The 25,435-nt window shown below is 36.1% G+C and overlaps 1 protein-coding gene across 3 annotated transcripts; it reads left to right on the top strand.

The window, feature by feature from the left end:
• The first annotated feature begins 4,296 nt into the window (after positions 1-4,296).
• LOC115927509 lies at positions 4,297-24,819 on the top strand. Of its 3 annotated transcripts, none has more exons than XM_030993526.1 (8): positions 4,297-4,798; positions 5,478-5,603; positions 6,235-6,388; positions 12,693-15,961; positions 17,160-17,222; positions 18,569-18,655; positions 20,624-20,710; positions 21,056-24,819. In XM_030993526.1, exons 2-8 carry the CDS (start codon positions 5,480-5,482, stop codon positions 21,316-21,318), a joined length of 4,047 nt encoding a protein of 1,348 aa, XP_030849386.1. In that variant the 5' UTR covers positions 4,297-4,798; positions 5,478-5,479; the 3' UTR covers positions 21,319-24,819. The 3 variants fall into 3 exon arrangements, with proteins under 3 accessions (XP_030849386.1, XP_030849387.1, XP_030849385.1); XM_030993527.1 differs by having other exon boundaries at positions 4,297-4,802; positions 21,059-24,819; XM_030993525.1 differs by having other exon boundaries at positions 4,297-4,802.
• The last annotated feature ends 616 nt before the right edge of the window (positions 24,820-25,435 follow it).

Genomic DNA, 25,435 nt, shown 5'->3' with positions numbered 1-25,435 from the left:
CACAAGAAATAGTTTGACTTACATATGTACGTATGCAAAATTTGACATAGGAAATGTAAATAACACATGTTTTGTATAGTTTGGTCAAAAAATTTGATTCGACTTAGGGAAAGTTTGACTTATGTGACTTCGAGTTATGCAAGGTTAACTGTAATTTCCTAGGTCCCAAGGAGTTTGTTATAATGAGGACCCACTGTACTGCGTCTGTGCCCTCGTGCAAACGGGGACGATACTATGAATACACACCTTCAAACTGGGGACGCTCGATGATCGGGGACCGTCCCCGGTTCTGATATTAGCATGAGCATGTCATTTTTAGGCCACTGGAGGGCCACTCTACTTTATTTGATGTTTGGGAGGTAGTCCCCTATTTCATGGATTTATGCGCGCAACAACACACGACGGGACACACTGGACGATCTCTGTGTGAAAGGTAGTGATCCTCGTAAGCGATTATATTAAACGACGCCATCTCTTGGCGAAATATATGCACGCGCGTGTTGCAGCTTCCGGTATTCTCACTGATCTCTGTATGAAAAGAATTTCATTCTAGCAGCTAGGCCTATACTGTGCATATAGTGTCATTGGTTTAATGGTGTTGTCTCCAGAGAAGGTTTAACTAAATGCTACATATTTACTGCATTGTATTTGCACTTATTGACATCATTTGTATTTATCAATATTCTGTTTACAAGAGACCGTTTTACATGACACAAATGGTAGGGCTAATAAATCGGTCTATAAAGCATACAGGCGGAGCATATATGTTTTCTTTTAATTTTCTGACACTTAAATCATACACTGTAAAGCACTTTTTGTTATTATTATCAAATAAGTTAAATATACCTCCCTCCTAGGTGCCATTCATTTTTGATGAGTGTCTGTTTGATTATGATAAAAAAGGCTTACCCCTTTTTCAGTTTACCTTTCCTTTTCAAAATTAATTGAGCACTTCTGATTACCTATATAATTTTGTTTCATAATTCGCTCCCACTAACTTTAGGCCTAATCAGAGTAAATATGGTTTTGCAAAAACCCAAATTGGGGACGGGGGGGGGGGGGGGGGGGGAGGACGTAAATTTTAGTTCCAACGGGGGTCACGTACCGTGCCGCGCTAAAGCCGCTAAACCTGTACCCATTTTAAGGATGTCAAAATGGGCGAAAATTTCCAGTTGAACAGTAAAATTACGAAATCATACCCCATTGTTAGTAATTTTTGTGCCCAAAACCATAGCCTGCCTCATGTTCAGAATTTTTTATTTAAAAAAGTCACCCATTATAGTGTCGACTAAGTTTAGAATATGTACGCCTGCATGATGTTAGTTCAGACTGAGACTAGAGTCATAATATCTGGCATGTCTGAAAATATAGGCTGGGGAGGGAGGCCTACCGAGTCCACAATTTTTTATAATTTGACTGCGGGATCGAAGGGGCGCCAAAATTTTGGGCTCCCACCCCGGTGGATGAATCACCTCTCGATGAACTCTGTGATGTTCCCGCCTGCGCCTCACGCTTACGATTCGTGCATGCAGGGAGCGCGGTGGGTATAACCGCGGAGCGCCAAGGTACTAGCTAGGTGACATGATGTGTAGCCGGTCATCATAAGCTAGGGTGAGTGATCTGATGTCTCCGCGTGATTATGGTATGATTTGAGCTTTTTCTGTGTCGTGTTTCCGTCTGTTATATTTAGATTGATATCTAGACTTGTAGTAGGCCTAGTACGGGAATGGGAAAGATTAGAATCTACACTCTAACTTCGATCTAGACCCTAGAGTCTACGGTAGATATGAATAGGCCTAGAAAATTTAACACAACTTCGCCTACGGCCGTGCCCCATATCCATGAGCATGGCCACCATCGCCGATCGGCTAGCAGTGCACAGCCACACAGTGGGCCAGATCGATGCCGTCAAAATTGAGCCAGGGGTGGTATTCTGAAAATTGTCGTAACTTTTCTATTATTGTAAAACAGCTGAGGAACTAACACTTCAACCAAAGAGATATATCCTCCTTGCGCTTAAACAAGCTCTGCTTCAAGATAGTTCCTCTTTTCTCATGCTTTTTTCCCCATTAGATCTAGAATCTAGGTCTAGAGTCTAGATCTAGATTTGTCGTTTCGTTGCATATTTGTTGTGATAGAGTCTATAGACTCTAGAGTCTAGAGGATATAGATCTAGATTTAGGCCTAATTATTCTTATAGGGCCTATAGACCTAGACCTACTTGTGTAGGCCTAGATAGGCACAATATGTTTGCATCAGAAATCCAAAACAAATTAGAATAGACTCTAGATCTAGATCTAGGAGTCTAGATCTAGTCTAGGTAAGACAATTTTCAGAATACTGATTTTATCTTAACACCAAAGATTAGAGATTTATTTTCAGAATCAACCCCTAGTGAGAGCCAAAGACAAAGTGCGCCAAAATAGGGATTTGGTCATTGACAAAAAAAATTGTTTTCTAGATTCTAGGTCTATGCAAAGTTTTAAAACTTGAAGGACAGCTCTGAGCAATATTTTTTCTTTAGGCCTAGATCTAAATCGATTTTAAGCTGGTCAGTTTTACTTTTTGAAAAAGACACAAATTGTTAATGCCTATTGGCTTATTGCATTGCCATTGGCCCCTTTCATGGGTATGACTATTGTAGTGTCCACTATTTTTCAACCTAGCCGTAACGTTAGGGATAAAATGTTCAAATCCAATAACAAATGTGTCGATATGTTTTACTTTTGAAAGTTGGATGTAAATCTTTTGGAAAAGTTGGTTTTGGACCTTAATCTTTTCTCATTCACTAGATCTAGATCTAGACTACATGTATGTTATTTATTGGAGATAGAGGTAAATATTTACAAAAGAGATGTGAATTCTGAAGTCAATTATTCTAGATGTAACTTTACTCAAAAGCTAGGTTTTTTTTTTTAATTCCTCTTCTAGTATCTGGGTGGTAGTATTTTGCAGACAAAAGTCCAAAAGTGGATTCACTACATGTAGATCTAGGTTATATTTTGACAGTTGGATAACTATTTTATGTCAGTTTTTGCTAAAATTTGGAATTTGACACCACAATGTTATTATTTACTAATAGAAATCTCTGTGAGAATAATTCCATCATTTAACTCTTTATAATCAAGTATAAGTAGACTGCTATTGCAAGATATCCCAAAAATTCATTTACTTAAAAATTGTGAGGATGCAGAACGTGACAAACTGATGTGAACAGACATTTTCCCCAGTAAATCCCTTCCAGCATACAGTATACATACAGGCGCATCGGAAGGGTCCCAGCTTTTTTCTTCTTTTTTTTTTTGGGGGGGGGGGGGGGAACACCATCGAGTGTAAGCTCTTGAATTTGTCATTAAGAATAAAAAGAAAGAAAACTAATAATGCTTTATTCGACCACGTTATAAATTGTTTCCCATCATTATCTTTCATTATTGGTATTGGACAAGATTACATGTATTCACTGATGGTAGCATCGGATGGCGTGGGAGGTCAGAGACCAGGCAGGGCAATGTTATGAATGACGTAAGAGCAAATTTCCGTGATGGGGCCCATGCCTTTTGCACGAAAACAACTCTTCAGTCTTAAAACTTGTCCTTTTTGAGAGAAATTCTCAAAACTGACAAACTTTGCATTAACTGTAGTCTCTTTGAGGGAGCCTAACTACTGAATAAGAGAACTTTGATTGCTTAAACATTGCATTTTAGAGCATTAAAATGCATATTTTACATGGTTGTAGTGCAATCTTAATTGGGGGGGGGGGGGGGCAAAAATCGTTGTACTGCAATTGGTCCTTCATGTGTATATATACAGTATCTCATGTCTGATCATCAACATATTTTGCTATTTTGCTATTATTTCACTGTATACATGGCTCTGCTCTGCAGTATAACATCGGCTTGATTAAGCATTACTTTCCTTCTAGACAGCTACGTTCTCAAAACTCTGGCTTACTTGTTACTCCTAGGGTTAAAACAAAGTGGGGGAGCGAACCTTCGCTCATGCTGGACCTTCATTATGGAATACTCTCCCTCAATGGATTAAGAATAGCAGTTCTGCTGAAGTGTTAAAAAACAATCTTAAGAAATATCTGTTTAATTTAGCTTTATAATTGATTACCCTAACCTTTCATGTCTGTACCTTTCCTATCGCACTTTTTATAAATGTATCATGTATGTATTTCATCTTTTGCACAAGCTGCGCCTTGAGCATTTGACTATCAAGTGGATTTGGCGCCTTATAAATCATATGTATTATTATTATTATTATTATTATTATTATTATTATTATTATATTAATCTGAATATTCTTTCATCTTCTTTACCATGATGAGCAGCTACAGTACATATGATTTTTTGGATTGTTGGTCAGTCCATATACACATTTGTAGATTGCTAAGACATCTCAAAAAGAGTAGACCTACTCCAGACTTGAACAATTTACCATATAGCATTCAGAGAGTAGATTGTAGGATGTAATAAAACAAACACTACTTTTGAGAGAGTGTTGGTCCTATTTATTTTGTCAATGACATTTATTTTTTCTTATGAATAATTTCAATAGCATAGTTGACTAATACTAGAAATTTTCATTATTTTGTTCTGTTCTTTGCTTTTCAATCAACAGGATCAACAACTGGATTTGGAACCTGTTGAGGATCAGGAAACTTTTGAAATTCAGGTTGAATCATTAATGCAAGCACTCTTAATTATCATCGTGGGATACAAGGAGGACATACTAGCCTTGAATGACGTTATAACAATGATTGTAGACCTCTTATACCAACAAGAATCCTGAAGGAGTAGGTAAAATTTCTTTGCTTTATAACAGGAACTGATTATTTTTTGATAAACGGGGGGGGGGGGGATAAAAATGAGATTTAGAGTAGCTCATTATACACGTTGTGTAAGCCTACAATCTAGTTGAGAAATATCAATCTTTCTTCACCTCAGAGGTGATTCTGGGGTGGTTTGGTCAGAAACTGAAACATTGTGAATATTAATGATTTTGTACCTTTATGATCTCCAATTCTTTTGTTGTAGGGGGGGGGGGTTCATAGAAAAGCTTTTCATAAAGACTTAAAGACTTAGAACAGAAGGATAGATTAACCATCAAACTCAGGACATGTATGAATCTCGCAGAGCCAATGAACTAATAAGATTTTAGGAACCTGAGAACTAAGATCAAAGGGTCAAACATGTATTTGAAAAATTGCTTCTGTTTTTGTTTGTAAATTTGCTCTATGGTGGTGGCATTTTTTTAACTGTGCAGTCTTGTTGATATAGACGTTGGACGATGGACATAATGAAGAAAAAAAGGTTTCTTTTTAACGTCCAAGAAAAACGTTTTTGAAATATTTTCACAAAAAAGTCCCCAAAATCTAGATGAAATTTTTTAGAATGTTTTAAAATGTCCGTGTGTTATAAATGTGGTAGATAAATGAAATACTGTGCTTGACTGTACCTTTTGCTTTTTTTCAGTAATGGCAGGAAGAGTTACAAGATCAAAAGGAAGAAAGTGTACACCAGGAAATTATGAGAAGTACCTGGGGAACAAATATGAAGACCCAGAAGGATTTGAACCAAAGTTTCTCAACTCTGAAGTTGGTATGTATTTATAGATTTTCGGTCAATACTATACTTAGAAATGAAGAACACCATTTTCCTGTGTCATATTCTCTTGATATATTATTAATTATTCTTCATGGATAGATACTTTGCTTTCTATTTTTTCTTCTTCCAAATTTACCATTCTTCAGTTTCTATAGTTCAGGCTACTGCGATGAGGCATCATCAGTGTTGTCTTTCCACCTAGACTCTACATGTACATTTATATTGTACATTAGATCTTGGTTCAAACCAATTCAGACAGAGTAAACCCCAAAAGTATTTGTATTAGTGTTCCCATGACAGTATGTAAATTTGGAGCTGAAAAGGGGAATTGTCTGTATATTAATATTTAGCTAAATGTGGGGATTATTACTACCATGGTGAGAAAGCATTTCCATACATTGCATTTCCTAACTTTGGGAAAATCAAAATCTTGGGTTGAATGAATAGATTTTGATTTAAAGTGTAACATGATGCTACATAAATTAACCTTTAAATTAAATTTAAATTTTAAATTTTTCCCCACAACCTTCTTTTTTTAATTTTAGAATGTAAGAATCTTATAGGTACATTATTACCTCACTTCTGTTTAATTTCTTGCAATATTAAATGTTGCTGCCCTATTCAGGACATGGATTATTTGCTGTTAAAGACTTCCCGAAAGGTGCATTTCTACTGGAGTACAAGGGAGAGACTATAAGTGAGCAAGAAGCTGGGAGGAGGGAATATACAAGTCACCACAGCTACCAATTTTTCTTCCAGCATGAGGGTAAAACAATGTGGTAAGAATAATATCTGTTACAAAATGTTCTTGTCCATGTAACATAGCAAAAACCCTTCTTTCGAAACTACACTCTCACAGTATTTCCGGAATGGCCCTTATGGATGGTCATCAAAGTGCTTGTAAAATTTTTAGAAAACTTCATTGTCTGCTCCGTTCATATGATACCTCAATCAAGAAAAATGAGCCAGGAATAACAAAGTTCTGTTTGTTTAAAGTAGCCCTTTCATTTTCATAATTTTAACAAACGAATTCGTTTTCACTGGGTGCCTGCCGTAGCAAAAAGCAGATTTGACAAAAGACTTAACTCCGTTTCGTTGACAATCAGCCATGCATAAAGACTCTCGTCTACGGCTGATTGTCAACGAAGCGGAGTTAAGTCTTTTGTTAATTTCGTTTATTGATACGGCAGGCAGCCAGTGAAAACGAATTTGTTTAATAAAATTATGGAAATGCAAGCACTACTTTAAACAAACAGAACTTTGTCATTCCTCGCTCATTTTTCCTGATTGAGGTGTCATATGAAAGGGCAGAAACTCAGATACCGCCCGCCAAATGTCTTTTTGGTTTCCTTCCTTCAAATTGCTTTTAATCACTCACACGTGAAATATGCATTATCTGAGTAGCATCACATGAAAGAGGAGACTCTAAGCTTTCCAAATATGTATCATTCATTAATTATAGTTGTGATTAAGTTATGATAGAACATCGATACTTCTCGGTTTCGTTTTTTCTGGGATGCACTGTATATAAAACATACTTGCATTCCAAAATTGTTTACTATTCAGTGTACTTATCGACGGGTTATAATACAATAATTGCATGTAATAGTATAACTATGGAATGTGTTTGTTGATAAAAAACAACACAACACAAAAGTACCCCCCCCCCCAGTTCAAACTAGATTAATTTTGTATAAACAAGCCCTTTTTGGTGTTGTTTACATGTAAGCGCTGTTGATGTTTATCATGGTTGAGTGAGCACGTTTTTAACTGCATGTACTGTATGAAGCATGAAATGCTAAAAATGTACTATTTAAATAATGCTCGAAAAACGACTACCCGGTATTTTCACATGTGATATGCTGACTCGTGTTGGTTGATGCCAATTCTTTCCATAAACTGAATAGATTGTGTAGATTAAAGAAAGCTGAACATTACTTTTTTCCCCCAAAAAATGGTGTCAGCCAACCGTGATAAAATAAGTGTCGGGGATACATGTAGGCGTGACGCGGTCAAACAATGGAAGAAAGCAACTTCGCCAAAGTTTGGTTTCACAGACACCCCCCCCCCCCCCAAAAAAAAAAAAAAAAATTAAATTGACTATTGTGACTTTTGAAAAGTGACATTTTTGCCTTAACCAGTAATAATTTTAATTGTTTTTGCTCAACAAATTTTGTTAAAAATTTATGCTTTTTTGGTAAGGGGGAGTTTTTTGTTGTGTTAAAAGATATATATCGATAATGATATGAAATGATTCAATTTGGAAAGCAGTATGTCATCCTAGAACTTGGGGCCAAGTATCAAACCATCAATCATTTTAGCAAATCAGGATTGTTCCGATCCGATATCAATTTGACCACACAGACATGTAGTAAGGTCTACAAAAGAAAAGAAAATCAGAATCACTCAACAAATAAAGAGGGATTTGTGATTTGCCTTAAATACCATTGTAATTGTTGACAGTCTGTCGGAACACCAAGTGTGAAATTATTCTCTTAAACAGAGAGCAGAATACTAAAGAAAGTAAGATTATTCCTGATGACAAGCAAAGAAATTACATGTAGCAACAAAATGTATAAATAAATAAATAAATGACCAATAGATGCATGGGAGAGAAAAAGAGCTAGAGATATTTAGACCTAAATTACTTTGTAGAGATACACTGTAATGTTGCATGGATGACCTCCAACTCATGATCATGATCATACTAAAATTAAAGAAAAAAGCAACATGCACAGGATGCAAGTTGTGTGTAAAGCCTAGAGGGAAATGAAGCCAGACTGGAGACCGTCCCCTTTTGCAATAAATATGCTAATCAATACACAAAAGTGGCAAACTCATGTTCAAATAAGCTTAGATTACTAATGCAGCAAGGATGGACTGGGGACCGTCCCCTTTTGCAGTAACTATGCTAGTGAATACACAAAAGCTGCAAACCCATGTTCAAATTGTGTATAAGTTAAAGAGTGCTATTAATGTACCTGAATGGGGACCGTCCCCTTTTGCAGTAACTATGCTGAATACAAAAATGCGTCCAAACTCATGTTCAAATTGTGTATAAGTTAAAGAGTGCAATTAATGTAACCTGACTGGGGACCGTCCCCTTTTGCAGTAACTATGCTAGTGAATACACAAAAGTGGCAAACTCATGTTCAAATAAGCTTATAGGTCACAATGCAGCGAAGATCGACTGGGGACCGTCCCCTTTTGCAGTAACTATGCTAGTGAATACACAAAAGCGGCAAACTCATGTTCAAATTGTGTATAAGTTAAAGAATGCTATTATATGTAACCTGACTGGGGACCGGCCGTCCCCTTTTGCAGTAACTATATGCTAGTGAATACACAAAAGCGGCAAACTCATGTTCAAATAAGCTTCGATCACAATGCAGCAAAGATGGACTGGGGACCGTCCCCTTTTGCAGTAGCTAGTGAATACACAAAAGCGGCCAACTTATGTTCAAATTGTGTATAAGTTAAAGAGTGCAATTAATGTAACCTGAATGGGGACCGTCCCCTTTTGCAGTAACTATGCTAGTGAATACACAAAAGTGGCAAACTCATGTTCAAATAAGCTTAGGTCGCAGCAAAGATGGACTGGGGACCGTCCCCTTTTGCAGTAACTATGCTAGTGAATACACAAAAGCGGCAAACTCATGTTCAAATTGTGTATAAGTTAAAGAGTGCAATTAATGTAACCTGACTGGGGACCGTCCCCTTTTGCAGTAACTATGCTAGTGAATACACAAAAGCGGCAATCTCATGTTCAAATAAGCTTAGCTCACAATGCAGCAAAGATGGACTGGGGACCGTCCCCTTTTGCAGTAACTATGCTAGTGAATACACAAAAGCGCCAAACTCATGTTCAAATTGTGTAAGCTTGAAGGGCAATAGTGTAGCTTAAAGTGCAATAACCTGACTGGGGATCGACCGTCCCCATTTGCAGTAAAGTAACTATGCTAGTGCATGAATACACAAAAGCGGCAAACTCATGTTAAAATTGTGTATATATAAGCTTAAAGTGCAATAACCAGACTGGGGACCGTCCCCTTTTGTAGTAATATGCTAGTGAATACACAAAAGCAGCATACTCATGTTCAAATAGTATAAGCTTAGAGCACAATGTAACCTGACCATAGGGACCGTCCCCTCAGTGGAGCTGACATGTGTAATATGTACTGGCGTATCATTTAATAAATAAACTATTATTTTTTTAAATTTCAATATTTGCAGTGTACGTAGGATAAGAGGTAAACAATGACCAAAAACGTATATAACTAAAAATACATTTACCTAATACTTCCTACATTTTTGATGGGGGGCCGGGGGGGGGGGGGGCAGCAAGGAAACTAGATTTTGGTGTTATCTAGGTTACATCTTTTTTTTGTGTTCCCCACAGCTCTACCTATATGAGTGATGAGACTGAGAGTGATGATACCCCCCTAGCACCTCCACCAACTCCTGTGTCTTCTCCACCATCTACATGTGACAATTCATCTTGCCCTTCTTTATCATCTCATCCATCATCAATTTCTCTTCATCAACATTCATTATCACTCGTTTCAGCTCCTAGTCTGTCTCATGCACCCTCTGTTCCATCACCTTTACCACAGCCCTCTCATTCTGCTATCTCTGTCCAGGCATCTCATACACATGTAGATGTTTTTTATTTGTTCTGTGCAGTTTTAATGTTTTTAATTGTCTTTACTGTCATCATTCTTTTTGTATTATTTTGTCATTTGTACTTGTAAATTTTTTCATTGTGTCCTGTTCTACAAATACCTATCTTCTTTTCCCTACATTTCCTGCTGTCTTGTAATGGTAAGCATTTAAATTCAAAAGATATTCTGTTGCCTTATACTTATAGTTTCATAGTTCATTGTAGAATTTGTAGAATTGTACTGACTCTTTGACCCCCTATTGGGTATGAGAGTACAAACGAACATAAACGGAATGTAATAATCTGACAACTGATACTTGTGCTGTCTGACCATGATCGATGTAGCTATTGTCAATATATTGAATAATAGAATACATAGAATTTTGGAAGTTGTTATCCGAGGCATAAAGAAGCACAATAATTTGGCCAGTCTGACACTCTAAATGAGGTTTTTTTTTAATCCTTTTTAAAAAAAAATACAAATGTTGATAACTACATGTATTTAATCTCTTTGGTGTTCATGGCTGTTGTATGATAGAAAGAGCTCTGTATTTATTCTGAGAGATATATTGCTCTAATACTGTAATTCACATGTCACCACAAAAGTTGATACATGCATGCACTAGATTCCCCATTCTTCTGTGCAGTAGACATACATGTAGCTCGTTGCTTTTCTGGTGGCGGCGGTGGCAGTGTCAACATCACAAACTTTACCCAAAGTTAGTTTTGGAATTTTTGATATAATTTTGAAAGTATAAGTCCTTATTCAATTAAACTTACATGTAGACTAAAGAATTTTGAAGTATCCCCAATCATGTGAGTAGAATTTCAGGTCGCAAAGTTAAAGTCAATCAAGGTCATTTCAGGTCAACAAACTTAGACTATGTTGTGGCATCAACATCAAAACTTACCAAAGGTTAAGATTTTGAATTTTTATCAACATTTTGAAAGTATACATTCCTGTTCCATAAAACTTGAACATAAGGGTAATCATGCAAGTATCACCAAACATGTGATTAGTTTTTAGGTGACAAAGTCAAGGTCAAATGTAATTTCAGGTCTGCAAACTTAAACTTTCTTGTTGCATGAATTAACATCAAGATTTTGAATTTTTAGCATAATTTCTAAAGTACCGTGTCAAATTCCATGAAACGAACCCAAGGGTTATCAAGTACCACAATCATATGACACAAATTACAGGTCACAAATTCAAGGTGAAAGGTCATTTTAGGTCAGTAGACTTTAATTGTGTTTTCACTACTTAATATGAGAATTAATAAATCAATTTGTATTATTTGTTCATATTTCATGAAAGTTATCAATCTTGGTAGAAATACATGTAAAAGTAAATAATTATTCTGATGATTTTTATTCAACGCTTAAAGTGCATTGTAACCTGACTGGGGACCATCCCCTTTTGCAGTAATATGCTAGTGAATACACAAAAGCGGCAAACTCATGTTCAAATTGTGTATAAAGCTTAGAGCACAATGTACCTAGACTGGGGACTGTTCCCTTTTGCAGTAACTTTGCTAGTGAATACACAAAAGTGGCAAACTCATGTTCAATTAAGTTGTGTATAAAGCTTAGAGCACAATGTACCTAGACTGGGGATCGTCCCCCTTTGCAGTAATGATGCTAAAGATTACACAAAAGCTGCAAAGAGTATGCTAGACTGGGGATCGTCCCCTAGTTGCAGTAACTATGCTAATGAATACACAAAAGCGGCAAACTTATGTTCAAATTGTGTAGAAAGCTTCAGGCATGACAATTTTTTGCGTATTCACGGGTTTCTACTTTTTCCCGGATTTTGGATTTTCTTTTCCGCTGATAGAAGCAAAAGGCGGAAAAAAATCTGTGGAAATTAGCCATTTCCTTTTTTTTTTTGTGTGTGTGTCTTAGCGACAGAGCGACAGATTGATATTGGTCACTCTGACTAATCGCTATGAAGTGAAACATAAGAAGAATAAGAAGAAACCACGCAAAAAACACTATGGACAAAAATATATAAAAATTACATCAATATATTAGAAACCACACTTACAATACATTATAATTGTACACGATGGAAACACAAGTGGGTAGGAGTGGCGGTGGTAAATGACAAAGAATTATATATACTGATATGTATAATATCTCTAATAATGATCGCTTATGATGTTTAAGTCAAACAATCGCCCCCAATCTTCCAAGTTGACAGTCTATACAGTTCATTGTTCCTGAATTCTACTGGTTTGACCTCAGCAGAGTTGACTACATTATTTTTCAAGAAAATCATGCAAATGAAAATGCTGGAATTTGAATTACAATATACAGATACTTTGATAAGGTTTAAGTGATTTGAGTGTTTTGTGCATTGCATGTACCTCTTGGAATGAATTAAGTGTGTATTTTTTCTTTCTTTTTTCCTATTTTCTTTTCAGCATTGATGCATCTGACACCAACCATTTAGCTCGTCTTGTGAATGATAGTGCTCCATCAAAACGCTCTTGCAATGCAAGGATGAGAAAGATCATTAGCTGTTCTGGAACACTACATTTGTGTTTATTCTCTCTACGTGATATTGAGCAAGGAGAAGAGATTCGATACGACTATGCTGCGAAAGGTCTCTCATGGAGAAAAAAAGAAAAACTATATAACAAGATAGCATTGAGTGTAGATTCCAGGAATGAAGATGATGGGAACTATGAAACTGTACTGGATTCTGAAGACGATGGTGGCTTAAATTCAGGGTTATCAAATTTCAAGAGATTACAGCATATAAATGAAGCCATTATTGAATGCTGTAATGGTAAGAATGACAAAGGGAAGGCATGTATCAAAGAATCTGGATATAAATGCAGAGATGAGAATGAACAGGGTGGTTCAGCAGCATCTAGAGGCAGAAATGAAGATGAACCAGGCATTTTGACACCATTGGAGGATGTTATTCACACTGATCCTGAATTTGCACCAGATTCAGGAGATCGAGATAAACAAGATCCTGATGTTGCACCAGATTCAGGAGATAGAGATAAACAGAATCCTGATGTTGCACCAGATTCAGGAGATAGAGATAAACAGAATCCTGATGTTGCACCAGATTCAGGAGATAGTGGTAAACAGGATTCTGATGTTGCACCAGATTCAGGAGATAGAGATAAACAGGATCCTGATGTTGCACCAGATTCAGGAGATAGAGATAAACAGAATCCTGATGTTACACCAGATTCAGGAGATAGAGATAAACAGAATCCTGATGTTGCACCAGATTCAAGAGATAGAGATAAACAGGATCCTGATGTTGCACCAGATTCAGGAGATAGAGATAAACAGGATCCTGATGTTACACCAGATTCAGGAGATAGAGATAAACAGAATCCTGATGTTGCACCAGATTCAAGAGATAGAGATAAACAGGATCCTGATGTTGCACCAGATTCAGGAGATAGAGATAAACAGAATCCTGATGTTGCACCAGATTCAAGAGATAGAGATAAACAGGATCCTGATGTTGCACCAGATTCAGGAGATAGAGATAAACAGGATCCTGATGTTGCACCAGATTCAGGAGATAGAGATAAACAGAATCCTGATGTTGCACCAAATTCAAGATATAGAGATAAACAGACCCCTGACTGTACACTAGATTCAGCAGATGAAGATAAACAGACTCCTGATGTTGCACCAGATCCAGCAGATGATGACAATGATGATGACTTTGCACCAGATTCAGCAGATGATGACAATGATGACTTTGCCCCAGATCCAGTAGATGATGATGATAAAGATTCTGACTTTGCACCAGATTCAGCAGATGAAGATGACAGTGATAGTACTGACTTTGCACCAGATTCAGCAGACGATTGGGACAATGATACTGACTTTGCACCAGATCCAGTAGATGGAGATAAACAGGATCCTGACCTTACACAAGATTCAAGAGATGCAGGGCATTCTGTCACTGTGATAAACACGCAAGATCCATCTACTGTAGATGAGCAGCCAACAGTTATGTGCACAGACAATACAAATGGAAGAAAATACAACAAAGGGACATATTGCCCATTTTGCCAACGGTATGTTATGAAATTTCCAAGACATTTAAGGGAGTTTAAGGCACATAAAAATGAACCCCAAGTTGTTGAATGGTTAGCAACACAAGACAACAAGTTGTTAACAAAGATGCGAAACTATGGCAACTTCCTTCACAATGCAGAGGTGCTAAAAAACAAGGAAGGTGTACTGATACCAGTATACCGACCCAACAAAAAAGATGCTGACTGTGATAAATATGTACCGTGCAATACCTGCTATGGCTTTTTTGCAAAAAGAGACCTGTGGAAGCATAGTTGTGTGTTTGATGAGAAGACAGATGAACCAGTCAGGAAGCGCATGCGAAGAAATCGTGTCAAAGCTGGTAAAATGATGTTACCTTTTGAGGGCTCCGAGGCAGTTCGTGCTATATTTGCTGGATTGAGAGATGATGAGGAAGGTGTTGGAAGCTTCATTAAGAATGACCCTCTCATGAAGAAATTGGCTGACAAGTTTGCTCTCAAGTTGGGACATGATAGTGAGCAGTATAATCACATCCGAAATAAATTGAGAGAGGTTGGAAGAATGGTATTACAATACAGACGAAAAACGAAGAACAGTACTACATCTTTGGCTGATTTAATTGACCCGAGCAAGTTCAGAGATGTGGTGGAGGCTACAAGAACAGTAGCTGGGTTTGACGGGAAGAGGCATTTGTATGTCACTCCAAGTTTAGCACTCAAACTTGGACATACCATGAAGAAGGTCTGTAATATATTGCTAGCAGAAGGTATAATGGCAGGTGATAAGGTCCTTGAGGACAGATGCAATAACTTCTCCAAGCTCCTGGACATGAACTGGCATGAGCAGGTTTCGTCCCATGCCCTACGCACACTTACGCAAAACAAGAGGAACAACCCCCAATTCTTGCCAATAACAACTGACATTCAGACCCTGGCATCATTCCTGAAGAAAGAAATGAAACATGGGAAACAAAATCTACTCAGTGATCCATCGAACATTCAGCAACATTGGAAACATCTGTCTGAAGTTACCCTGACTTTATTGTTGGTATTCAACCGCAAGAGATCAGGGGAGGTTTCTAAGATGAGAGTAGAAGACCTTCATAAATGCAGAAAAGGTTCTGAGGGCCTAACTCTGTTGGAAGGCTTGTCAAAGTGGGAACAAGAACTGTGCAAGATGTTATGGCGCATAGAAATCGTAGGGAAGAAGGGCCGCACTGTTCCTATGTTGCTAACTGAGGTAATGAAGGATAGCTTGGATCTACTCAATCACAACAGAGAGAAAGCTGGGGTTTTGGATGACAACAAATTTGTCTTTGCAATGTTGCATAGCAATGGACACATCAGAGGATGTGATACTCTTCGCAAGCATGCTGATCTTTGTGGAGCAAGTAGACCAGAGTTTCTTAGATCAACAAGACTTCGGAAGCATATAGGAACAGTCTCTCAACTGATGAATCTAGAACGGAATGAGGAAGACATCCTTGCAAAGTTCTTGGGGCATGATATTCATGTTCACAGAGAATACTATCGTCTACCAGACGAGACTTTACAACTGGCCAAGGTTTCAAAGGTTTTGCTGCAGTTAGACAGTGGAGATCTAAGTTGTCTGAGTGGAAAGGGACTTGATGACATCCAGTTGGATAAAGGGGAAGGTATGTTTATATGTATATTGTACCTTCAAGTTGATCTACAACTACTAGATTATTTCACAAAACAGTGGCATCTTTCATATTAAACTTCTTCTCTCAGTAAGCCTTTGAAGCTATAAAAGGACAAATACAATTCTAAGCAATATCTGTGTGGTGGGACAAATCTGTTTTCCTCCTAAGCCATTATACTGTATCCTTTTTTATAAATGTTTTTGCAATATTACTATATCTAGAATGCTACAGATTTGATAAAATACTTGAACAGAATTATTAAACATCTCTGGCAAATTTATATTGCAGCACATACATAAAAAAAAAAATATATATATATATATACAATGTACACTCAACAACAATAAACACTTTTTAAAGTTCAGTTTTGTCATAGTAGACTTTCATAAAACTCAATATATTGTACGTCAAATTAAAGGAAATTAATGCTCTTTTCACCTTGTAGGTGAACACATAAAGAAACTTTATGCATGGGTGAACACATTTGTTTTTCTCTTCCAAGGTGCAAAAGCAAAAATTTACAGTTTGCCGTTCATATGTATATGCCTTTCCACATAATAATGGGAACAGAAGATGAAACATACTCGATGAAAGACTCATTTATTGCATAATTGAGCCATAGCTCTCTATATCTCTTTCCAGCCCCCCCCCCCCCCAAAAAAAAAAGTGAAAGAAAACGAAAGAGAAGAAGCTTCTGTTGATAAAGTCCAAATTCTAATTAACTTTGCATTAGCCACAAGGATAATTACATGCCCCAAAATTGATTTTCTAACTTCTTGGTCAAATGGAATGATTATTCAGTGATGTAGCTTGTGGGATTATAAAATACAGTGCATTACCAGGGAACACCACTGTTATGTTCAAAAGCATACCCCCACAATGCATTGTCCTAATTCCCCCATGCTGTGCCACTTTGATTATTTCTAATTGGTAAATTTTAGATTTAAAGATTGATTTTCTTTTCAAGTGGGAGGAACCATGCAAAATTCCATCATGCTTTTTAAAAAACGTTTTTGTTGTAATTTTTAGTGCAATATGACGATGCATATCAAGTTGATTGACTTCACAAAAAATTGTTGCATTTTTAAAACTTACTTTTTGGAACAGATAACTGAATGTGTGAGGCATCAATATTTATTTCATCCATCTTTTTGTTGGTCTTTTTCATGCATCATCATCACCCTTACAGAGGTAATTTTGGAAGACCCTCTTGAGCCAAATGATGACAATGAGAATATTGCGGATGTCAGTGGTAAGTTCAGTTTGTGTTATGTACACCCAAAACCAATAACAAATGGGGGACAGCTGGCTTTTGCTAACGTTGCACGCAAATTATGGTAAACTTTACCATTAGAAATGAGACAATCATCATCAATTGAAATATTTAAGAAGAAACTTAAGCACCATTTGTTTATGTTGTAGTTATTAATATTGTATAATTATGTAGATATATTACAAGAGCGCCTTGAGCAGTCTTTTATAATGGATATGTGTTCTTTACAAGTTGACATTATTATTATTATTATTTGAGGGATCTGAATGTCTTCAACAGTACAAGAGGATGGAGAGTTAATTTGAAACAGTTCAAGATTCTGAAAAATTTAGATTCCATAAATAACTCAACAAAGAAGCACTGTTAAGCATAACAAAAATTCAGTAGACATTCAAAATGCTGTTGTAAAAATCTAAAGCTTAATTGTTTAAAATCTTTTCTTGAGAAATGGTTGCATTGCAAAGAGGGGGAAACATGTTCATTCCTATTCTGATCTTCACACATATGCTATATTCTTTAGTGCCCTTATATATTATACAAATATTAAATGTTTATGAGTGCTATGGTTCCAAATATTACATGATGGTGCAAGTTGAATAGGATAGTGGATAGTTACGTTTGTGAGGTGTGTACTTAATGTTGATTCGTGTGGCATTAACTCATTATTAGATCACAGTGCATTAATGTCCATATAGGCTGGCTGGACTCATTCCTGCTAGTAGAAAGAATAATTCATTTCTCTGTTGGCCTGTGTACGAAAGGGGGGGGGGGGGTTATGTCTCATTGAGACCTATATTAATAGCAAGCACGAACACAACAACAGATAAAAGGTACTTTTTCATCATTAGGGGCGTAACCCGGGTTTCGCATTTAGGGTATCAAAAACAGCAAAATTAAGAAAAAAGGTTGTCAAATTAAGAGCTGATGAGAAGGACAGATCCGCAAAAAGGGTAGGAAATTGGATTCCCAATAGTTTAGGAACTGTTAAAATAGGTTGCAAAATACCAAAATGAGGACCTTTGATCCCTTTTTAGGGGTGCTTTTCAGAAGAGATTTTACAGATACTATACAGGTTTCTATATATAAAAAAAAAAATATATATATATATATATATATATATGAAATTGACTTGAGTACATAGAGAACAATTAAACAAGTAAAACTAAAAAAAATCTTCAAAATCAGATGAATAATGACAAAGTTAGAGCATCTTGAAACTTTTAATTGTAACATGAAACAGTGATATGCATAAAACAATTATTGACAAGATTTTTACTGTATTTTTTAATTTTACTGTCTATTCAACATTTATTCTTATATTTTAGGTTGTTCCCCTACAACATCATCTGAGGAAAAGGTCATCGAGTACACACAGGACCTACAGAAGACAAGACGCAAATTACAGAAGAGAGGTAAAAAGAAGAGGAAATTGATGAATGCTGAAAGAAATGGCAGTATGCTTTTTGAGGTTATGAATGATGAAGGTGGCGTTTGTTGGAAGAAAAAAATATTCAGAAATGTGTAAAAAATCAAATAAATAAACATCAACTTTTGTACTTTGATACGCAACAGTGTACAATCTGGCTGGGGAAGTCCCCTGTTGCTTGTGACGGTACATACAGTATGGATAGGGTGTATACCTTTACACACACTCCTCTTTATCAGACTGGGGACCGTCCCCTGTTGCATGAAGACCTACATAAAATATGTCGTTATCGGATAGCATATCACATCAATCTGTTCAATTACACTGGGGACCGTTCCCTGTTGCATGTACACTTATATGTGAAAAGTATGTTACATGATGGTCATATCTGTTCCATGGACATCCACTTGGGACTGTCCCCTGTTGCACAAATATGAAGAATGTGTTATCCGGCACCTCAATCAGACTGGGGACAGTTCCCTTTTGCATGTACAGGTAACTCTGCCTTAGTCAAATCTCTTGGGACCACAGAAATCTGTTTGACTGAGGAGAAATTTGACTTATGAGAGAGGTAAATAACACATGTCTTGTATAATCTGATCTAAAAAATTGCTTTGACTTAGGTGATTATTCGGCTTAGGCAGAGTTTACTGTAAACAAAATTGTGACATCGGATAGCTTAAAAAAAGACATAAATCTGCACAACTAATAATAATAATAATATTTAATTTTTATTATACTATTTACAACTAGACTAGGGACTGTCTCATGTAGTTGCATGTACATGGAATGTGTGTTACCTGATACTTATTTTTGCTCAGTCAGAGTGGGACGGTCCCTTTTCGCATATATACATTGATATTTTTTGATACCTTTGCCCCATCATTAATCTGCTCAATCAGACTGGAGACTGTCCTCTGTTGCATGTACATAAATATTATGTGTCACCTGATACCTTTACACATTGGTCTCCTGAATCAGACTGGGGACCATCCCCTGTAGCATGTATATGAAATGTGTGTCATCTGAAAGTATAAGACGTCAGTCTGCTCAATTAGAATGGGGACCATCCCCTGTTGCATCACAATATTACATTTCAGTAAGAATATTGTATTGGATTATAAGCAGCATGAACAGTAATGAAAAAGAAATAATAATCTCCAGGCACAACATACTGCCTTGCCATTGTCCTGTATGGTAATTGGACCGCTTTGCTTGCCCAGCTTACATACAGTTAAACTTTTTCTGTGTTATGGATTTAGTCTTGTGCCGTAATATCACTATATCACTTGGTCCAAGATAATTGAGTGGAAAGCTTACAAAATAACCTAGATGGGCATGAAAAGGTATGCTTAAATATGAACAGTTTGATTTAACATGGATCAGTTAGTTACAACCTATCAGATCAAATCCACATGTTAAGATAATAGAATATTTTTACAATTACAAAGCAATTTCTTTTGAGAGAACATAACATTACTGGAATCCTCATATTATAGGAAAATTTTGCTGTTCAGAAATTCCCGAACAATTGCAGTAAAACGTATAACCTTTACAATTTGCTGCAAAAAGCAGCAAATTTGCCCTCCAAGTACAATGTTGTACATAGGGAACCCATGGTTGCATAATGAGTTATCAGAGTCCACACTGGTATCATAGTGATTTGAATAAGTACAGCACAATTAAACAAGCAAAACAGTGAAAATTTCATTAAAATCAGATGAAAAGTGACAAAGTTAGAGCATCTTGAAACTTTTAATTGTTACATGAAACAGTGATATGCATAAAACAGGCTGTATTAGTGAGCCAATGTTACATTACGCATATCACTGTTTCACAAAATAATACAAAAATTCAAAATGCAATAACTTTGATAATTTTCACCCAATATTGACAAGATGTTTACTGTATTTTTTAATTTTACTGTTTATTCAACATTTATTCTTATTTTTAGGTTGTTCCCCTACAACATCAGCTGAGGAAAAGGTCATCGAGTACACACAGGACCTACAGAAGACAAGACGCAAATTACAGAAGAGAGGTAAAAAGAAGAGGAAATTGATGAATGCTGAAAGAAATGGCAATACCGATATGCTTTTTGAGATTATGAATGACAGAGGGGTGTTATAAGATCAAAGTGCTTTTTAAATGATAAACCCTATTGAGTATAAAAGGGACAATCAAAAGACCAAAATAATAACTTGTGATTTAAATCTGCTACATACATGTATGTGCCCTGTAAAAAAAATACAATCAATCTTTTATGTTCCAGGCACAGAATGTAATTAGAATTGACTAATTCTAACCTTTTGAAAGATTTGATGGCATTCCTTTGTTAATTTTAAAATGAACTTACCATACCTTTATTTTGTTCATTTTTTTTTAGCAGGCCCCAAGAGAGTGAAAGCAGTACCTGAAAAGTTGAGTACCGGTAAGAGGAATCAGATCAAGCGACCCTGGACTCCTGACGAAAAAGCTGCTGTCCATGAAACCTTTCACCGTGAGATTTTCCAAAACAGACTTCCAGGTAAAGGTGTGATTCAGCAATGTCTTAACAAAAAGGCAGTTCTTCACAAGCGTACTTGGACGCAAGTTAAAGACTTTATTAGAAATTATCTAAAATACAAGGGGAATAAAGGATTTCTGTAAAAGGATTTCTGTAAAAGGATTTCTCCTGTGGTGCATTTGTGACTTGCTTTTAATTTTGAGGTGTTGGGTCATGTACAATTATAGATTCTCCCTGTATCCTCTCTGCACCAATACTGGATGTCCCAGTCTTCTCTACTTTTTTTATTCTTTAATTTCTTTAATGTGAGATATGAGATGATTGCTCTTGCTAAGCAAACCCAACCAGGCCAAAAATAGTATAGTTTGATCAGTCTCCATCAAGTTCATAGATTGGCAGTGGGAACCTAGCTAGCCTAAGGCTGCTAGTGAGGCGGGGACGACCGTATGTCACTAGCATAGTGTTAGTATTGCTAGGAGACCTGTTTTTGTCAAAAGACCTATCTCATACATTTACACATCTTCTGTCGCATTATATTCCACTAGTAGGAAATATCATCTTAATGCTTGAACTATTATATGGGTATTGATAATACAGTATATAAATCTTTTACCATGATCAAAGACATTAATAATCCAAGTGTTGAGAATTATTTCCAACTATAAATATATATGATAAAATTGTTCTGTACTATTTACCATTTTATTATTTAAGAACCATGTAAATGGAGTCAATATAAATTATATTGATTAAGGTTCATTTAAGAATGAAACATTTTGGTTATTTTTGGTTCAGTTTACCTATGCAAAAAGCGATGACATGCTATTAACCTTAGAAGAGAAAGAAATGGATTTTATAACACATGTAATTTTACCTCATTGTCCTGATTACCTCCTGCCATAAATGTTAATCACTGTTATAGATATTTCTTGCTTGCATTATGAGCAATTGTTTTGGAGAAATTATTTGGATGTTCTGGGATATTCCTTACTGTATCACCATAATTAATTTCCATAATCAATTTCCAATCATTCATATATGTATTACTGTACTCTGGTATCTAGCTGTGTTTCATTTGTCACATTATCAAGCTCTATTTGGAGTGGGGATTCCTAGTGTGTTCTACAGTGTATAAGTTTCTTACTCTTAGCTACATTAACATAAACCAGTTTTTTACCATGATGTATTTTGCAGTAAACTAATGTAAAGGGTCTCCTGCACCAGAGGCAAGTGAGCTATGCTCCCCATTTTGCACCCCCCGTCATCTGTTTTCATGTTTGTCTTCTTTATGGAAACACATTCTTTCATTTTGACTTATTATTATTTTTTTTATTTTTTTTATTTTTTTATTTTTTATTTTTTATTTTTTATTTTTTATTTTTTTTGGGGGGGGACTTAGTTTTTTAACAATGGCATCCTGGCCAGCAAGTAGCTATTAATAAAGACCCCTTTACAAGTAGTAAAGGTATTTTTCACAATTTTTCTTCACATCTAGGAATTATAGAACAAAGTTAACCCTAACTAGGCCTGGGGGAGTGGGGTGGGGTGGGGCTGTTTCCCACCAGCCCCTGCAGACAAAGTCTAGAGAGGGCATTAAGCGTTGCACCTGTCTGTCTCTTCATCCCCAAATTGGTTTCTGAGCGATAACTTGTTCAATATTTGACAGATTCTAATAATTTTTGGTGTGTAGGTAGATCACAATAAAAGACAGGTCAAATTTGAATTCGGAGTCCACAGGTCACAAGTCAAAGGTCACAACTCATAAATTTTTATGCAAATTGGTTTCCGTGCGATAACTTGAAAAATATTGCACGGGTTTTAATGATTTTGGGTGTAAAGGTAGGTGTCAAATTCGAATTTCGAGTCTGCAGGTCAAAGGTCACACTTCATTATATGCAAATTAGTCAAAAATGTGTTTCCCCTCCATATAACTTCAGAAATGTTTGATGGATTTTAATTTGTTGGTATGTCACTAGTTGATTTATTGGTTTTGTAATACATAAATGTGCATCTGAATTTGATTCAGTTTAAAAAAAATGCAGGATCGAGAATGAAATCAACATCTCTTTTTCAGACCAAAAAACTAATAAATGCTTACTATATAACCACATTAAGTGGGGGCATCTGTTTCCTATGGACACAACACACTTTTTCTAGTTTTAATCTTGCACATCGTTTCAGACCATATTTACTACGTCCAGGCATGCAATTAAGTTTCTCATAAATGTGATTTCATGCGTACTTTCAATGCACAATGTGTTTAGTTGATACCATGATTTTTTTTTAAAGCACATTTGCTAAGAATACTATAAAGAGTATCGTGAACAAAAATTAATGTATTTGGAGTGATATGTTGTGATTTGGAGGCAGCAACTCTGATTTCACGCATAAATTAGCATAATTTTTTTTAATAAAATGATTTCTTTAAGAAGAAAAAATTTATATACATGTAGGGCCTACGATTTTGTAGATTATACAATGCAGGCATCGTCCCTGCTAATATTAGTCTTGATCGTTCGGTCGATGGACGACATCTCACGCGGGCCTCAGAAACCTCCCTCCCCTGCCATAAGGCCAAAATAGCCTGGCCTAATTAGGGTCAACCATGCTTGTACTGTGCTATATTGTTTGAAAATAAAGTAGTTCGTCACATGTGGTGGCCAATGTTGGTCAATAGAGGAATTAATATATAGGGGTTTAGAAATCAAATGGGACTTGTCTTACAGTTTATTTGAAATTACATTTAATTCCAACCAAACTTGTCAGGAATTAATTTAAGGGGTCATTTTTATTCCTTTTAGTAGTTGTCTCAGGGTGGGGCCGGATTTGGAAAAACTGAACAAATCATTTCAACATTTACTAAAAATTATTGAGCCAAAAGAGTGTCCATGAGTGCCTTTGTAGTTGAAAATAAAACTTATTTTGAGAAAATGAAGTTAGTCCCTAGCACAGACCCAGGTTTTGAAATTATGGTATACATATAGAGATTTATAGACATATGAGGAAGATTTTCCCCAATATTTTCCTTATTAAAGTCCTTATATGCTTACAAAAGTTTATCTACAATTTCGTTTTTGGAAGGAGGTTTCTCAGTTTGTTCATAAGGTAACAGAACTGGAAAGAAATTAGTATGTTGTGCTGCTACTCCCACTCCTTGATTGAATGTCTTTGGAGAAATAGCAGTGATTATTATTTTATATAAGAGTAAAGTTGTTTATTATTAAGATTAGATTCTTCTGGTCAGTTTCCCAAAGATGTAGGTGTATGCTCAGACGAGGATCACCTATTGGATCTTTCCATGTTTGCATGAGGTTATTTACTTTACCTTTCAGTGTTTATTTAAATGTTTTATCTCTAAACAGAACTGGGGGTAACACAATACATGCATATTTCATGTTCTGAAATGCAATATTTCACCTAGTTTTCAAGGCAGATCCCACCATGTATAAACATGTTTAACTTTTTAAATGAATGCTTGATGTGATTTCCTGTGAAAAGAAAAAGATGATCATGTTTGACAGTGTTCATAATTTGTTGAGTGTTTTCTGGTCTGTTATTTTTTCATATTCATTTCTTGATTGAAAACATACTTGCTGGACTGGGCAATTGTGTTATTAAATGTTCATAAATCATTATTACATTTACATCTTGCAAGTTGAGTGTCTAGTTATTTATTTCTACTTGTGAGTATCAGTCTGTAATGATTTTAAAACCTTTAGGAAAGTGGAGTAGGAAAGAGGTTATTTCATATTCATAAATAAAATGATTATCTACCAATAAACCTGTTTACTAAGTGATTCAAATTTATGGATTTTTCTTCTCTGGGGATGACATAGTAATGAGGTATTCCATTATTACCCATCATTAATGATTGAAGTGCTATACTTGGAACCCAGTTTGCATGCATTACGTGTTGTTAAGTCTGGAAAACTTTCAGGTTGTCAAGAACAACCATATTCAAAAAGTATCCATAACATTTCAAAATGTTAGTAAACAGGCCTATTGCACAAGCTGCCACCTGGCATCTTCAAACTTTAAAACTCCCTTGTTTTCTAAAACAACTCTAAATGTTATGCTAAAGAGAGTCCTGTGCTAATTCAGTGCTTCATGTTATGTGATTGTGGTGATTGCACTGTGCTGGAATGTTGATATCGAGCTGAATGTCCAGTGGTTTTATGTGATTTCTACTATACACAGAATCTTACTAATAGGAAGAGAATTCAATGTACAGATGGTTCAGAAGAACATTCAGGTAATCAA

Source organism: Strongylocentrotus purpuratus, unplaced genomic scaffold (genome assembly GCF_000002235.5).
Source record: "Strongylocentrotus purpuratus isolate Spur 01 unplaced genomic scaffold, Spur_5.0 spur5_scaffold_20, whole genome shotgun sequence".
NCBI classification, from domain to species: Eukaryota; Metazoa; Echinodermata; class Echinoidea; order Camarodonta; family Strongylocentrotidae; genus Strongylocentrotus; species Strongylocentrotus purpuratus.
This window is presented reverse-complemented; position numbering and strand designations above follow the sequence as displayed.

Coding starts and splice junctions, on each gene's coding strand:
- LOC115927509 (XM_030993526.1), top strand. CDS start 5,480: ATGGCAGGAAGAGTTACAAGATCAAAAGGAAGAAAGTGTACACCAGGA. Junction 5,604..6,234: donor GTTTCTCAACTCTGAAGTTG/GTATGTATTTAT, acceptor TGCCCTATTCAG/GACATGGATTATTTGCTGTT. Junction 18,656..20,623: donor ACGCAAATTACAGAAGAGAG/GTAAAAAGAAGA, acceptor TCTTATTTTTAG/GTTGTTCCCCTACAACATCA.